At 41.5% G+C, this 16,166-nt stretch overlaps 1 protein-coding gene across 7 annotated transcripts in view; it reads left to right on the top strand.

Moving 5' to 3' along the window:
* The window catches only part of CSMD3 (CUB and Sushi multiple domains 3), a 2,007,504-nt gene that overhangs the window by 897,024 nt on the left and 1,094,314 nt on the right, over positions 1-16,166 (top strand). For all 7 annotated transcript variants that reach the window (XM_075352941.1, XM_075352934.1, XM_075352935.1 and 4 more), the window contains one exon: positions 9,257-9,381. In XM_075352941.1, coding sequence (XP_075209056.1) covers positions 9,257-9,381 — 125 coding nt within the window. The remainder of the gene's footprint in view (positions 1-9,256; positions 9,382-16,166) is intronic.

Below are 16,166 nucleotides of genomic sequence, written 5' to 3' on the forward strand. Positions count from 1 at the left end.
TGGATAGATAGATAGATAGATAAAGGGATAGATAGATAGATAGATAGATAGAGAGGGATAGATAGATAGATAGATAGATAGATAGATAGATAGATAGATAAAGGGATAGATAGATAGAGGGATGGATAGATAGATAATGGATAGATAGATAGAGGGATGGATAGATAGATAGATATAGAGGGATAGATAGAGGGATAGATGAATACATAGATAGATAATGGATAGATAGATAGATAGATAGATGGATAGATAGATATAGAGGGATAGATAGATAGAGGGATAGATGGATACATAGATAGATAATGGATAGATAGATAGATAGATAGATGGATAGATTGAGAGATAGATAGAGAGATAGATAGATAGATAGAGATAGATAGATAATGGATAGATAGAGGGATAGATAGCCATAGCCCCCCATCCCAGATGTGGCCCCCCAATCCCCACCCTGGATATGCCCCATCCACTGTTACTACAGTCCCCACCCTGGATATGCCCCATCATAAGCCATGGACTTCCATAGCCCCCACCCTAGAAGTGCCCCCACAGTCCCCACCCTGGATGTGCCCCATCCATCCTTCCTACAGTCCCCACCCACCATCCCCACAGCCCCAGTCCCTAATGTACACTTGCTTTGGCAAAACTAATTTGTATTTGGTCCTGCCAATAAAGCTGATTTGATTTGATTTGATTTGATAGAGGGATATATAGATAGATAATGCATAGATAGATAGATAGATAATGGAGAGATAGATAGATAGATAGATAGAAAGATAATAGATAGATAGATAATAGATAGATAGATAGATAATAGAGAGATAGATAGATAGATAATAGAGAGATAGATAGATAGATAAAGATGAACTGATGATAGATAATAGATGAGGTAAATAGATAGATAATAGAAATAGATAGATAGAAGATAACTAGATTGATAGATTCAAAACTAAAAATGGCGTGATAAAGTTTCTCAGGAACTGAAACGTCGCCACTGGGCTCAATAAAGTCTCGTTTCACTAAAAAACTGGTGTGCTGCATATGCTTTTTCTGGATAGATAGATAGATAGAGAGATACATAGATAGATAGATAGATAGATAGATAGATAGAGGGATAGATGGATGGATGGATGGATGGATGGATGGATAGATGGATAGATAGATAGCTAGAGAACAGACTGCATCTTGATTTTTTTAGTCAATATATCTCTGCCTTCAAATGTAATTTTTAAAGTAATAAGTCTATGTGGACCCAAATCGGAAGCTTAAAAATTGGGGCAGGAAAGATAAAAGAGATTGAAGCGAGTAAACCAAACTTCCACCCGCGGCCATTAACCCCTTAAATCTTGCTGCCAAAGTCTGTCAGCAAGATCTAAATGCGCGCGGCCATGTTTCTTACTTACCACCGCCCCCACCGGAAGTCACGTGCGTTATCACGTGACTATCGGTGGTTGCCATTGTAGCACAGGGTCATGTGATGACGCCTGTAGCTATGATGTTTCACTTTCATTTTCCCTCGGCCGAGAGCAGAGGGAAAAACAAAGTGACTGAATCTGCTGTTTACAGCTGTACAGCTGTGATCAGCAGATAGATAATAGCGATCGGATTGCTGATCGCTATAGCCCCCTAGGGGGACTAGTAAAATAAAAAAAAAAGTAAAAAAAAAATTTTAAAAAATAAAAAAAAAAAAACTAAAATTTCAAATCAACCCCCTTTCCCCCCATTGAAAATTAAAGGGTTAATAAATAAATAAATATACACATATTTGGTATTGCCGCGTTCAGAAATGCCCGATATATCAAAATATAAAATCAATTAATCTGATTGGTAATTGGCGTAGTAGCGAAAACATTCCAAACGCCAAAATTACGTTTTTTGATCGCCGCAAGTTTTACGCAAAATGCAATAACAGGCGATCAAAACGTAGCATCTGCGCAAAAATGGTACCTTTATAAACATCAGCTCGAGATGCAAAAAATAAGCCATCACTGAGCCATAGATCCTAAAAAATAAGAACGCTACGTGTTTCGGAAAATGGCGCAAAACGTGCGCCACTTTTATTGGACAAACTTGTGAATTTTTTTTAACCCCTTAGATACAAGTAAACCTATACATGTTTGGTGTCTACAAACTCGCACCGACCTGAGGCATTACATAGTTACATCAGTTTTATCATATAGTGAACACGGTGAATAAAACATCCCAAAAACTATTGTGCAATCACACTTTTTTTGCAGTTTTTCCACACTTGGAATTTTTTTGTTGTTTTTCAGTACAATATATGGTAAAACCTATGGTTTCATTTAAAAGTACAACTCATCTTGCAAAAAACAAGCCCTCAAATGGCAAGATTGACAGAATAAAAAAAAAGTTACGGCTCTCGGAAGAAAAGGAGCAAAAAACAAAAACGGAAAGTGCCCGGGGGCTGAAGGGGTTATTATCACAAGTAGTGATTGGTGGACCCGGACTATAAAAATCTTGATCCGCACGGGTTCAAAGTAACCCGAGCACCAAACACAGGTCTGGAGTTCTCAGGGAACTCTGGGTGGCCATCCGGAACTTGCCACCCTGGTAAAAACAAATCTAAGAAAAAAGAAAGAAAATAAGAACTAAGCAAGCACTTCATACTTACCAATCTCCACACTGCTTCCGGGACCGCTCATTCTAATCCAGGGCTGCTCATTATCTTCATGCATATGCTTCCCCCTCCCACCATAGGCCCCATGTCTCTGATTACAGTCAGACAACTCCTCCCCCACCCTGCCTAACAGCGTGTCTGACTGCTTTCACTTGGACACACTGTGTGTGTGTGTGCATCTCTGTTGCTGTAAGAATAAATAAATAAATACAATTACCATAGAGTCCCCAATATTATGATACTCAGCACAGATAAAGCATACCGCTACAAGCTACAGCCCCCAGCCATGTGCCTATCTTGGCTCTGTATCAAAATTAGAGGAACTGCATGCTGCTTTTTTATTATTTAAATAATTAATTTTAAAAAAAGCTTACGGTCCTCCAATTTTGTTATGATAAAGCCGACATTGGGAGCTGGCATTCTCAGACTGGAGAGACCTATGTGTTACGGTTGCTGTGGCACTGGAGACTATGTTCGGATTTCTTGCTACTGCGCATGTGCAAGCGCTGGAGACTAAGTCCTATCTTGGAGCCATTGCACATGTGCGGGTGACATCATCGCTGACACGAGGTCACATGTCTCTCACACCTTCTATGCCGATTGGTCGCTGGTCATGTGCTTGTGACGCTTTGCTCGGTGATAGGCCAGCGTGACGTCATTGCTGTCATTCTGGCAGCGGATTGGCTCCGGTGTCCTCCATCTTGGATGAGGCACAAAGTCTATATAAGACCCTGACACACGCCGCATGGCGCTCAGTCCTCTTGGTTCATGCATGAGAGTAGACGCTCTGTGCACGTCCCTCTAGGCATCTCTCTGTCTATGTTAGGTGAGCGCTACCGGCAGGGTAGCGTTCTTATACCTTACAGCTTCGGCAGCAGTCCGTATCCTTACCTCTTAGTGCAGCGGACATAGGCAGGTGCCTGAGGCACATGGTCCAGCTGGGCCTTGTGATTCTACTCGTAGGTGGACGTTGCCACTAGGGTAACGTTCCTTATACTGCGTCTGACAGTTGTTCGTATCCTCGCACACTAGGGAAGCGAACAGAGGTAGGAGCTTTGTGCGGCTTACGCTGCTGTCCGTCTCTTTTGCACCACTAGAAGAACGGACCTAGGCAGGTGCCATATCTAGTGGTTCGTGTCCTCGCACACTAGTGGAGCGAACGCAGGTAGGAGCTTTGTGCGGCTTACGCTGCTGTCCGTCTCCTAGCACCACTAGAGGAACGAACCTAGGTAGGTGCCATTTCACACTCACTGCTTTTGTCTCTGTGACCATTAACAGAGACCATACCACACACCCTCCAAGTAAGGGAGGAATTGCTTTATTTTCTAATTATATTCCTCTGTGAGTTTAACAGAGGTATTGCACTCTGCACTTGTGCTATTATTATTTACAGTGGCACACTTATATACCCCTTATCCTCTGCCATAGTCTGCAGCAGAGTCTTTGCATGGTGGACCCTGACTGTCTGATATTCCTTTGGGTTTTATTATCAGACAGCCCCCCGTAACACTATGCTTATTGAGCCCCCCAGCCTAAAAATAGCAGCCTGCAACTGCCCAGGATTGTCGCATCTATTAGATGTGACAATCCTGGAACTTTACCTGGAGTTCATCCTGGTTTCCCTGGTGTGATCGCAATCAGGGTAATAAGAGATTAATGACAGCTCACAGCTGCCAATAAGACCTATAATAGCAATGGGGAGTGTCTATGAGACCCCCATTACAATTCGGTAAATTAAAAGAAATAAAAACAAACACCAAAAAAATCCTTTACTGGAAATCAAATACAGAAAAACACTTTCTTTCACACCTCCTTTTATAACCCCCAAAACACCCAGCTTATATGTAATCTACACAAGGTCCCATGACAATTGTAGCTCTGCTATATCTGAAGTCTCAGCATGGGGGCATAGAATGTGACCACCCGCTGTGAGCTTCAAGCAGAGAATGAGCCTCTGCAATGAGTGGTGACGTCACTCAGGTTATTTTCAGTCACAGCTGAAGGTTCCCATGGTCCTCCATCTGTGATCGCAAGTAACCTGACCACAGGTGACCTCATTTAACTGAGTGGCCTCACCTGAGGTTATTTCAAATAATGGATTTTTTTGCTGCTGGTGTTTATTTGTTTTCACTTATAGATTAGTAATGTGGGGTCTCATAGATGCCTTCCTTTATTAATCTAAGGGATTAGTGTCAGCTGTGAGCTGTCATTAACCCCTTATTTCCCTGACTGCCACCACACCAAGGCAATCGGGATGAGCAGGTTAAAGTTTGGGGATTTTTGCATCTAATGGAAGCAACAATCCTTGGTGGCTGCGGACTGCTATTTTTAAGGTTGGGGGCCCAATAACCTTGAGTTTCCCGAATATGAAAATACCAGCTCCCAGCTGTTGGTTTTATCATGGCTGGGTGTCAAAATTGGATAGGACTGCATACTGTTTTTTTAAAAATTACTTATTTAAATAATTTTAAAAAGTCTCATACATTTTTTTTTATTTGGATACATGACCAAGATAACGTGCACGGCTGTGGGCTGCAGCCTATACCTGTACGCTTTATCATGGCTGGGTATCATCATATGGGGGGATTATGCCAATGTTTTTATTTATTTATACATCGATCTAAATGCAGGCAGTGAGTGAAAGAAGTAAGACATGCTGTCACACAGACTAGGCTCGCTGTCTGACTGCAACCAATCAGAGACGTGGGCGAGGAAGCAGTGCATATGCATGAAGATAATATGCGACCCCGGAAGTAGAGTGAGCAGCCCTGGAAGCAGTGTACAGTGGAGGCTGGCTTTTACAGTCCAATTCCACCCATCACTACTTGTGACATTACAAATGACATTTGAAGACAGTATGATGTGTTTGCTTCAATCCCTCTATCCCTTCTACCACAATTTTTAAGTGCCTGATTAAGGTCCCCATAGACTTATATGGGGTCTGATGTCCAGTCAGATATCCGGGATCAATACCAGTCCAGAACCTTTTTTCTTTAAACCTGGTTGGACCGGCAGATCCCGGGTATCTGCAGATCCGCCCATCACTAGTCACAAGCTAAAAATGTACACTAGTACCAAATCAATAGACTGCCCTTAATAAATTTGGGCCACTAATGTTCTGCCTTTGCAACAAAAAAAATTATGTCTATGCCAGCCCTGAGCTGCTGTAGATTTTTGCCACATTGTATGCCAATCCTCCATAATAGTTTATTTTTTAACAGAGCCATGTCTCCTTTTATTAAGCCCGCCTACTAAGTTCCAAGCAAAAGGCAAAAAGTTGCAAAATTATAAATTTGCCTCATCATCTTTAAAAAGTGGATTTTCTACAACTTATCAAAATTGTTATGGGCTAGAATCACACTGGAGATATTCAGGTATAAGTACAGTGGGTGTGGAAAATATTCAGACCCTTTTACATTTTTCACACTTTAGTTCATTGCAGCCATTTGGTAAATTCAAAAAAGTTCATTTTTTCTCATTAATATACAATGTGCACCCCATTTTGACAGAAAAACATCAGAAATGTAAAAAAAATTGCAAATTTTATTAAGCAAGAAAAACTGAAATATCAGATGGTCATAAGTATTCATACCCTTTGCTAAGTATTGAGTAGAAGCACCCTTTTGAGCTAATACAGCTATGAGTCTCCTTGGGAATGATACAAGTTTTTCACATCTGTATTTGGGGATCCTCTGTGATTCTTCCTTGCAGATCCTCTCCAGTACCGTCAGGTTGGATGGGGAATGTTGGTGGACAGCCATTTTCAGGTCTCTCCAGAGATGCTCAATTAGGTTTAGGTCAGGGCTCTGGTTGGGTCAGTCAAGAATGGTCACAAAGTTGTTCTGAAGCCACAGACATGGACACATGTAGACCTATTAAATTTAATTGGTTTGGTCACATGTCCGTGTTTTTACATGGACCCTGTGTCCGTGTGCAGCACACACGTGTCCATATGTTCCACATGGCGACATGTCTGTTTGTGATTGTCAGCACAGATGTCAAACAGACCGCACACTGATGTGATCCATGTGACATCAGGGTGATATGTACTAGCAGACAACCAATTCACTGAAAAAAAGAGGATTTTTATACTTGAATGTCTCCGGCTCTGCTGTTGCTTCCAGGTCCCATTCATTATGCCTCATGAATATTCACTTCACTGACTGCGGACCCAGAAGAAAGTGTGACAGCAGCGCCGGAGACAGGTAAGTATACAAGTTCATGATGTCACACGGAAAGCACACAATAACACACACACTGAAACACCGATGGCCCACGGAATTCCACAACAGACCATGCAAAATGTTCATGTTTTACACGGGCGCGTGAAGGGGGCTTAATTCAGCGCTCCTTTCATTAACACTGGTGTACTGCAGGGCCATGGACTTTTTCATATTGTGGACTATTAGGAAGTGATATTTATTTTACCTTATCAATCGTAAAGTAGCAAATTGTTGTAAATGTAAAACCCTAATTCACAAACATAGGTTCACCTGAAAATACCCAAATATGAATGTGTGCTTTAAATATAAAGGATCATTTTCTTGATTAGCCAAGGTCTGCTGTTTCTTCTTTTTAAAAGAGTCAAGTGCTACATTTAAATCAAACCTCACTTTGAACTACTCAGACAATCATATTTTATTAAAATTACTTCTCATGTGAGCCGCATATTTATATGAAATCATGCAGTTTAATGAGTTGTGGAAGACTGGATATATCTCTCAAATTTAAAGCACCTTTAAAACAGGTTCTTTAACCGTTGGTTATGTGCTGGTAATACATTACTATGGATGAGCATATAAATTATTAATCCATGTTAAAGGCAAGTGATAATGCATGGATGATGCTTTCAAGCAATGGAAAATCCCAGAACATCTGCCAGAAACAAGCACCTTTGAAAGACGCATTTACATCCTTTACTTGACCATAGAATTACTAAATCCCACCATATACAATAATTCAATCAACATTGGCCAAACATCCAAAATCAGTGGTATCAGATTTTAGTTTATAGTGTAATAGAGACTTTTGGCTCAACCTTGAAAGACGTTGACAGGGGTAAATGAAGGTTGAAAAGTATGTATTTTAATGGTTTACCTTTTTTATTAAGAATGAAAGTTGAAGGAGGAAGAGGCGAAACATTCTTGTGTATGTAGTAGTCAGGAGAAAAACAGGCAATAAGTGTTAAATTGTCATCCGTTGCATGTGTATGGCCAGTTTAAACACTAGAACTGTCAATTCTACGAAAACTGAAGGCCCCAATACACGTTAAATACTACTGATTTCTGCAGGATTGACTGACTGTTATGCACATAAGTATTCCAACATGGGTATAAAATGTAATTTAGCATATCACACAGTAGCCACACCTGCACCCTACTGGTTCCTGTACAGACTAGTATCCCTAGCTTCTCAGCACCCTAATGGTTTTTGCACAGACTAGCTGCACAACTAAAAACACAGAACTCGCACCTATCTGCCTGAAAAATCCATGGAGTTGTTTCCCGTACCTCATAAGAAATCAAAGAGAAGGTTACTTACACTATAAATCAAGATAGGGTAGGCATGCAGATAGACAAGGAAACAAGGTGTGGAAACAGAAAATGCGTGCATAAGTAGACAAAGGAGAAATAATAAATGCAAGCTAGGGTAAATCCCGAACAACCTAACAAAGCAAAAGAAAAGTGTGAAAAGGCAAATGAAAAAACAAAGAAAAAAATACAGGTCTCTTCCTAAGGCTGGTGTCACACTTGCGAGTGTCTCGTGTGTATCTCGCGTGAGTTTCGCGGTGCATCACCTGGCATGGACTCACACTCTCCTCACAGGGGCGGTGCGGTTGCATAGAGATGCATGCAACCAACCCGCTCCTGTAAGGAATGTGTGAGTCCATGCCGGGTGATGCAACATGAGACTCGCGCGAGATACACGCAAGGCACTCGCAAGTGTGACACCAGCCTTAATCCCTTAGTTGCAAGGCTGGAACGCCTTAGCAGTTTTCCACTTTGAATTATAGCCAGCAGAGAAGGATAGTATTAGAGGAGTATAAATAGCCCCACCCAGGATGTGATAAGATGGAGAAACTGAGCAAGTGAGAACACCTGATAACCGAAAACCAAAAGAAAAGAAACAAAGGTAAAAGCAAGGAAGGAAACTGATCACAAGGTCACCGGATCGAGTCCTGAACCCAAGGCATAACTCTGACCATCTAATCTGGGTAGCAACCTCCTGACGTTCCTCAACAAATAACGTTGAGAAAAGGACATTGCTTTTTGAGTTTGAGTTTCAGCTTCTAATCTTTTAGTTTAGCATGGAGATATGGCACTGTCAAGTGATTTTGGCAGCAGTTCTCTATTAAAAAACAATGGAGAACTGATCCAAGCATTCTTACATATGCGGTAATGGGGCAAAAATAATGTTGTACAATTATTTGTTCAGCTAAGAACTATCTAATATATATGGTCAGAATAAGAATCATGCAGTGCATTCCTGTTGCTAACCTAAGCTCGTAATTTACCCATCAAATGAGGGTTGTTTAACTTATTTTCCTAAGATGTCATATATACATGGACACACATGGGTATTTATTTCTATAATATAAAATCTTCTTATGTTTTATTGTAGCCTTGGTGCAACAGTTCTATTCTCTTGTGATGAAGATTATGTTCTTCAAGGTGAAAAAAAAATCACCTGTCAAAGAATTGCAGACGTGTTTGCAGCTTGGAGTGACCACAGACCTGTATGTAAAGGTAGGAATCTGAGGATATATTGTAATCCGAATTTAAAGTGAAGGTAGCATCTTATTTTTATGTCTTATTATTTTAAAAAAAAAACATATTATATTTGATTTTTTTTTATTTACATGAATATGGGGCAGCCATCTTGCCTGAGCATTTTGCAAAAGCAGATCTTGAGATGTGCATTACATCACCTGGAATTCCGAAAGTACTGCTGTGCGAAAGTATTGTGATCATACATAAATTTTGTAGAGGTCATTTTATCGTAAAGGGACAGGTGATAAGCTTAGATTTGTCTATCACATGTTGTCAATGGTGTGGTGCAGTATTTTTGCCTTAAACTTTATAATTAATGCTGGTAAAAAAAATTGTTTAAAAGAAGTGAGAGTCCTCAGTGGTTGATACCTTTTAATGGATAACTGAAAAGATGGTAATAATAGCAAGCTTTCAAAACTACTCAGGTCTCTTCATCAGGCATGGTATAACACAAAATATGAAGAGTCACATATTTATATACAACAGGACATAGGATGGGGTAGTAAATAAGACATGTTATGTGAAGCAGAACTATCACTATGGCAAGGGGGCAAACTGTTGTGGCCATAAATATTGCAGCAGTTCATAGATAACCAGTGTGAAAGTTTTGTTGTCCTCTGATTGAGGTCTGGTCCAGAGCTGTGTTGTCCCCAGATGCTCTGAGGAACACATTTCTTAATTGCTGTAAAAAGACATGAATCCATGTGACACATTCATTCCTGCTCTGAATGTGTCAAAGGTCATCATAAGTTTGTGTTCCCAAACCCTTCTGTCTCTCTGGGACTTGAAATTTCCTTTTAATACCAGAAATTTCATGTTCATGATGTTGTGGTCTGGGTTACAAAAATGTTTGGCCACAGGTAGATCTATTCTTTTTTCTCTAATTGTGTGGCAGTGACAATTCATCCTTGTTCTGAGCTTTTGTCCTATCTTCTCTACATATAGACCCCCAGTTGGATATTTGATACATATAATTAAGTACACCACATTAGTTGTGGTGCAGCTGAAGGTACCTGGGATCTTGTAGTCCTGATGTGATCTGGGATCTTTATCTTGTCCGTTGTCAATATAAATGGACAGGTCTTACATTTTTTCTTGTTGCACGGAAATGTTCCTGTTGTAGGAGAGGACAGGGAGCTTCTGACAATGATGCTTCTTAGATTCGGGGGCTGCCTAAAACACAGAAGTGGGGTGTCTGGAAAAATTGATTTTAATCGGGCATCTTTTCGCAGTAATGGTTGTAGTTTCGGTGCAGCTCTTCTTAACACCTCCAGATTTGGATTTTAGGTGATTACAAGAGGGACCCGGTTGTTTTCTTCTCTAGTTCTATAATGTAGGAGATAGTTTCCTGATATTCTTGTGGCTCTTGTAATCTGGTTTTCAATCATTCTTGGGTGGTAGCCTTGACTCAAGAAAGTCTTTCTGAGACCCTCAAGGTGATTGTCTCTATCTGTAGTGTTGGAACATATCCGATTGTACCTGATAGCCTGACTGTACACTGTACAGAGTTTTTTAAGTGTTTTGGATGAAAATTGTCCCATTTCAGGTATGTTGGGCGGTCAATTGGCTTCTTGTACAGGGATGTCTCTATTTCATTGTTCTGTAGTTTAATGTAGGTGTCCAAAAAGTTGATTTCAATGCAGAAGTAGTTAAGTGTTAGGTTGGTGGTGGGATGAAACTAATTAAAGTGTTCATGGAAGGTCTTCAGTTGCTCCTCAGACGCTGTCCAGATGATTACTATATTGCCGATGTAACGGTAGAAGGCCAAAGGCATGATAGGACAAGAGGATAAAAAGTTACCCTCAAGCTTGGCAATGAAAAGATTTGCATATTGTGGTGCCATATTGCTTTTCATTGTAGTCCCAGTCTCCTGTAGATATGTTCTTATCAAATGCAAAGTAATTATGGGTAAGGATGATTTTTATAAGCTTCACCACAGAATCGGTAACAATTCCTCTATTTTCCAGGAAGACCTATTGCTGATAGCTTTTGCAATAGCAAAGGTATTTCACCAGAGACTATCTTACTATATATATATATATATATATATATATATATATATATATATATATATATATATATTTGGATATCACTGTTTTCCTTTTTTGGCGGCATAGTGGGAGATGGGGGCAGGGTGTTAAGAAATGCACAAATTAGCCAAATCATGAAAAGACTGGAATAAATGCATGGTTTTAATATCTGGAGGACACTACTGATGGCAAAACAATTTTGAAGGAGTAATTAGGTCAACGAATCCAAATTAGGATATATAAAAAAAAATAGGGGTATTGTGGCGTTATCAAATGCTTTTTCTACACAGAATTAGTACTTGTTATAGAATGAGAAAATTCGATTCCGGATTGTGATATTTCCTGTGCTGACAGCACATTGACAATGAAGGCATTGATAGGATTTGTAAGCACCGTACTGAGAAATGAGGAAGCAGTGAAGTTGAAAGAGTTTGTGAACACAGAGGTAGATTACTGCAAGTTAATATAGGATATTTTGGAAGGACAAATCCTCTGAATATTAACTCTTTGGTATTGTTTATATGATAACACAGGCATTCAAAATTTGATGTTATGTACACTGTAAGTTGTTTAAAATCCAACGACTGATTCTTATGTTTTCTTATGTCGTGATTTAAAAAAAAAGTTCTTTTTGAACCATCACATAAAGATTTTGCACAAAATGCATGTGAAATGATGTAGACACAAGATTAGCAAGAAATATTTTTCTTGTTGCCAAAAATGTACACTGTGTTATATATATGCTGAAGAAAAATATAAAATCCACTGCTACCAACACCGATTTGAGTGCCCTTTTTGGCTGCCGGCAGTGTTTTCTCTGGCTGGTCTCCCTGAGATCAGGGATTGTTTTGTCTTGTTGGTCTACTAAGAATTGCTCCCACCTGGCCAGAATCCTACTCCACACTGATGAGGGGCAATACCACGAAACAGCTGTTTGTGGATGGATACCCGGCTTTGGTAATTCCCTTGTCATATCTTTAAACTTGTCAAAAAGTTGGATATTGACTAAAAGGGCCACTTAATATGGTGGTTATGGTGTTTTCCTAAAAAGAGCCACTCCTTGGCTAGGTCATTCCTGGAGGGATATCTGGCTAGTTTTCTGTGTTGAGACTCCTAACAGAGGCTCCATGGACTTTTTTGATTTGCATATTTCCCAGGGGGCAATGCACCTAGGATTTCACTGTGTTGAGCGCCTTTGCTGACTGCCGGCAGTGTTTTCTCTGGCTGGTCTACTCGAGATCAGGGATTGTTTTGTCTTGTTGGTCTACTAAGAATTGCTCCCACCTGGCCAGAATCCTACTCCACACTGATGGGGGCAATTCCCCGAAACAGCTGTCTGTGGATGGATACCCGGCCTTGGTAATTCCCTTGTCATGTCTTTAAACTTGTCAAAGAGTTGGATATTGACTAAAAGGGCCACATTATATGGTGGTTATGGTGGTTTCCTAAAAAGAACCTCTCCTTGGCTAGGTCCTTCCCAGAGGGATATCTGGCTTGTTTTCTGTGTTGAGACTCCTAACAGAGGCTCCACAGACTTTTTTTATTAAAACCGATTTGAAGAAGAGGCAACAAGGTTGACAAGGGTGGCAGTGAGTATTGGAGGCACCGGAGAGATGAGGGATGACTTGAGAATAAAGATTTTGATTATTTGCATGATCGGCCCCTCTCTACTGGATTGCTTTGTAACCAAATTTTCAAGATCCTATTTTGAGTTTTTTTAAGACCCCCTGTGAAAGTTTAAGATTGGTGTTATGAGGACTTTCTCTGTTCATGGAATATAAGGACAGGCAATTTGAAAAGTGCCATGTGATACTTCACTTCTCATTTGTTGGAATTTAAAGAAGTTGAATTCTTTAGGACAGGATACCGTACAGATTGCAACATCGCTGTAGACATAGCAGTGGGGAAACCTTTGTTAAACATAAGAGTATGTTCACATGTGGCGTTTTTGCTAATTATCTTACACAGCATATTTGGTATTTCAAATACTCAACATTGTACAGTACTAGCATAGCCAATGATATTTCTGAAACCTCATGCACATACTGTTTTTTTCTGTTCTGTTTTTTTGCCAAGCTACATTTTTGCTAATATGCAATATAGAGTTTTAGGATACATTCACGTGATCAGAGTTTGTTGCGTTTTTGACCTTAGTTTACTTGCATTTTTTTAGTTCTGTTATTGTGTGTTTTTGAAGCTAAGCTTTTATTGTGTTTTAATACTGCATTTTTGTCTCATGCTTTAAATAAAGCTGCTATGTTTTCGAAACTTAGTGATCTTGACTTTCTTAGGCACAGATTACATGCTTTTTCGATGCAATTCTGTTGCGGAAGTGCACTAAAAACTTATTTGCGTGTTTTACATGCGGATTTTTTACATCTAATGAAAGTCTATTGAGAAATTCCACACATAAAATTCAACATACCCGCAAGAGAAGTTGAAGTGCTGTGGTTTGGAAAAACACAACGCAGTTCAGTTTACACAGTATAAAAAGGATGCATAGAAAGGATTTCTCCCGAAAGTTGGGAAAAGAGAGTATAGACCAGGGCTATTAAGGAGCTAGAGTTAGGAAGGTGACCCAAACATCATCACCATTAGATGTATCTTTGGGAATAGGGCCCCCTAGCCTTATGGTCAGTGTAGGTGCCCCATTCCAAGTTACCTCATCACACCCTATGACATTATAATTGACCATAGCAAGACCTCTGACTGACATGACAAATTAAGGTACAGACTTTTCTAACTGGTCTGAGAGTGCTTTACATGTGTATGACTGTCTAAAAAAATGCTTTGCATCAGCACTTGCATTTATTCAGCCCGATGTGTCATTTCTCTTTACTGTGGATGTTGATGCTTCTGAGATGAGGGTGGGGCTATTTTGTCTCAGGGTCCATCAGTTGGTGAACTTTGCCTATGTGCCTTCTTTTCTAAGACATTATCACTGTCTGATCATAATTATGACACTGGTAATAGGCAATTACTCACCATGAAATTGGCATTTGAGGAATGGTGCCACTTTTTGGAGTGAGCTAATCACCCTATCACTGTATTTATGGATCATAAAAATCTCCTGTACCTTGAGTCAGCAAAGCACCATTCTCTGAGACAACCTCAGTGGTCGTTGTCCTTTAACCTCATAACGACGGCCGTACGACTTAAAGCGGCGGCAAAACAGGGTACTTATTCTGTTCCGCCGCTTTAAAGCGGCGGCCCGAAAAAACCCTGTAGCGCCCCCCAGCGACCGAAAATCTCGGGGGTTTCAGCTACCGGGGGTAGCTGAGACCCCCCAGATTATGAATCGGGGTGTTTTTTTTGGACCCCGATCATGTGATCGGCGGTATACACTGTATACCGACGAACACATGAAAAAAAAAAAAATGGCCGGTAAAACTGATTTCTTTTTCATCTGACATGATCAAACATGTCACATGAGAAAGAAATCTAACCCCCTAGTGCCCCCAAAGCCCCCGGTACCGGAGAGTCCCCCCACCCCCACCCCTACCCCCACCGGACATCCAAAATGGCGCCGAAGCGCACAGAAAACTGCCGCCGGCGCCGGCTCTGCAGTCATTTCCCTCCGATCTGAAATGATCAAACATTTCAGATCGGAGGGAAATGTCCTCCCCCTGACCCCTCCTCCGGTCCACCGGAGCCCTCTGGTCACCGGAGCCCCCTCCGGTTCTCCAGAGCCACCACCCCCCTCCCCCCTCTGGAGCGTGGAAGATGGCGGCGCACAGCGCGCGGCCGCCTTCATTCTGCTCTTTCTGCCGCATGTGACACGTCACATACGGCAGAAAGGTGTCCCCAGGTCCCACTAGGTCCCACTAGGTCACCCCCCGTCACCCCCCCGTCACCCCCCCCAGCCCCTGGTTATACGTTACCTGGCTGCTGGTGCTCCGGGCCCGCGATCGCCGCCTCCTTCTTCAAAGCTGGCGGCGCATGCGCAGACAGCGGCTGTCAGCTGGATCCCTGCAAGCAGGGATCCTGCTGACGTCGCAACTGCACAAGCTACTCCACTGTGGACCGGGGGAGGGTGAGTGCGGTAATCTGCAGTCACACTCCTCACATGGAGAGACTGCTGTTCCAGAAAATGGGGGGTACGTTCTGTGAGCGTGCCCCTCATATTCTGGAATGAGGTTACTGCAGGTCACTCTGCCCTAGGTTGGACCGGGGCAGTGTGAGTGCAGTATTCTCAGATTACTGCACCCACACTGCTCATGGAGAGCTTGCTCTTCCAGAAAATGGGGGATACGTTCCCTGAACGTGCCCCCCATATTCTAGAAGATCCAGAGTCGGCGTGGGACCTCCAAAATGGATTACAGCGACCGGAATTTCTTTATTTTCAATAAATTGGTAAAAGAGGAATGTTTCGGGGAGTGTTTTTTCAAATAAATTTTTTTTTTGTCTTTTTTTTTTCTATTACTGACTGGGTTAGTGATGTCGGGTATCTGTTCAGATGCCGTGACATCACTAACCCCAGGGCTTGATGCCAGGTGACATTACAGCTGGTATCAACCCCATATATTACCCCGTCTGCCACCGCACCAGGGCGCGGGATGAGCTGGGGCGAAGCACCAGGATTGGCGCATCTAATGGATGCGCCACTTCTGGGGTGGCTGCGGCCTGCTATTTTTAGGCTGGGAAGAGTCCAATAACCATGGCTCTTCCCACCCTGAGAATACCAGACCCCAGCTGTCCGCTTCACCTTGGCTGGTGATCTAATTTGGGGGG

Source organism: Anomaloglossus baeobatrachus, chromosome 6 (genome assembly GCF_048569485.1).
Source record: "Anomaloglossus baeobatrachus isolate aAnoBae1 chromosome 6, aAnoBae1.hap1, whole genome shotgun sequence".
Taxonomy (NCBI): domain Eukaryota; kingdom Metazoa; phylum Chordata; class Amphibia; order Anura; family Aromobatidae; genus Anomaloglossus; species Anomaloglossus baeobatrachus.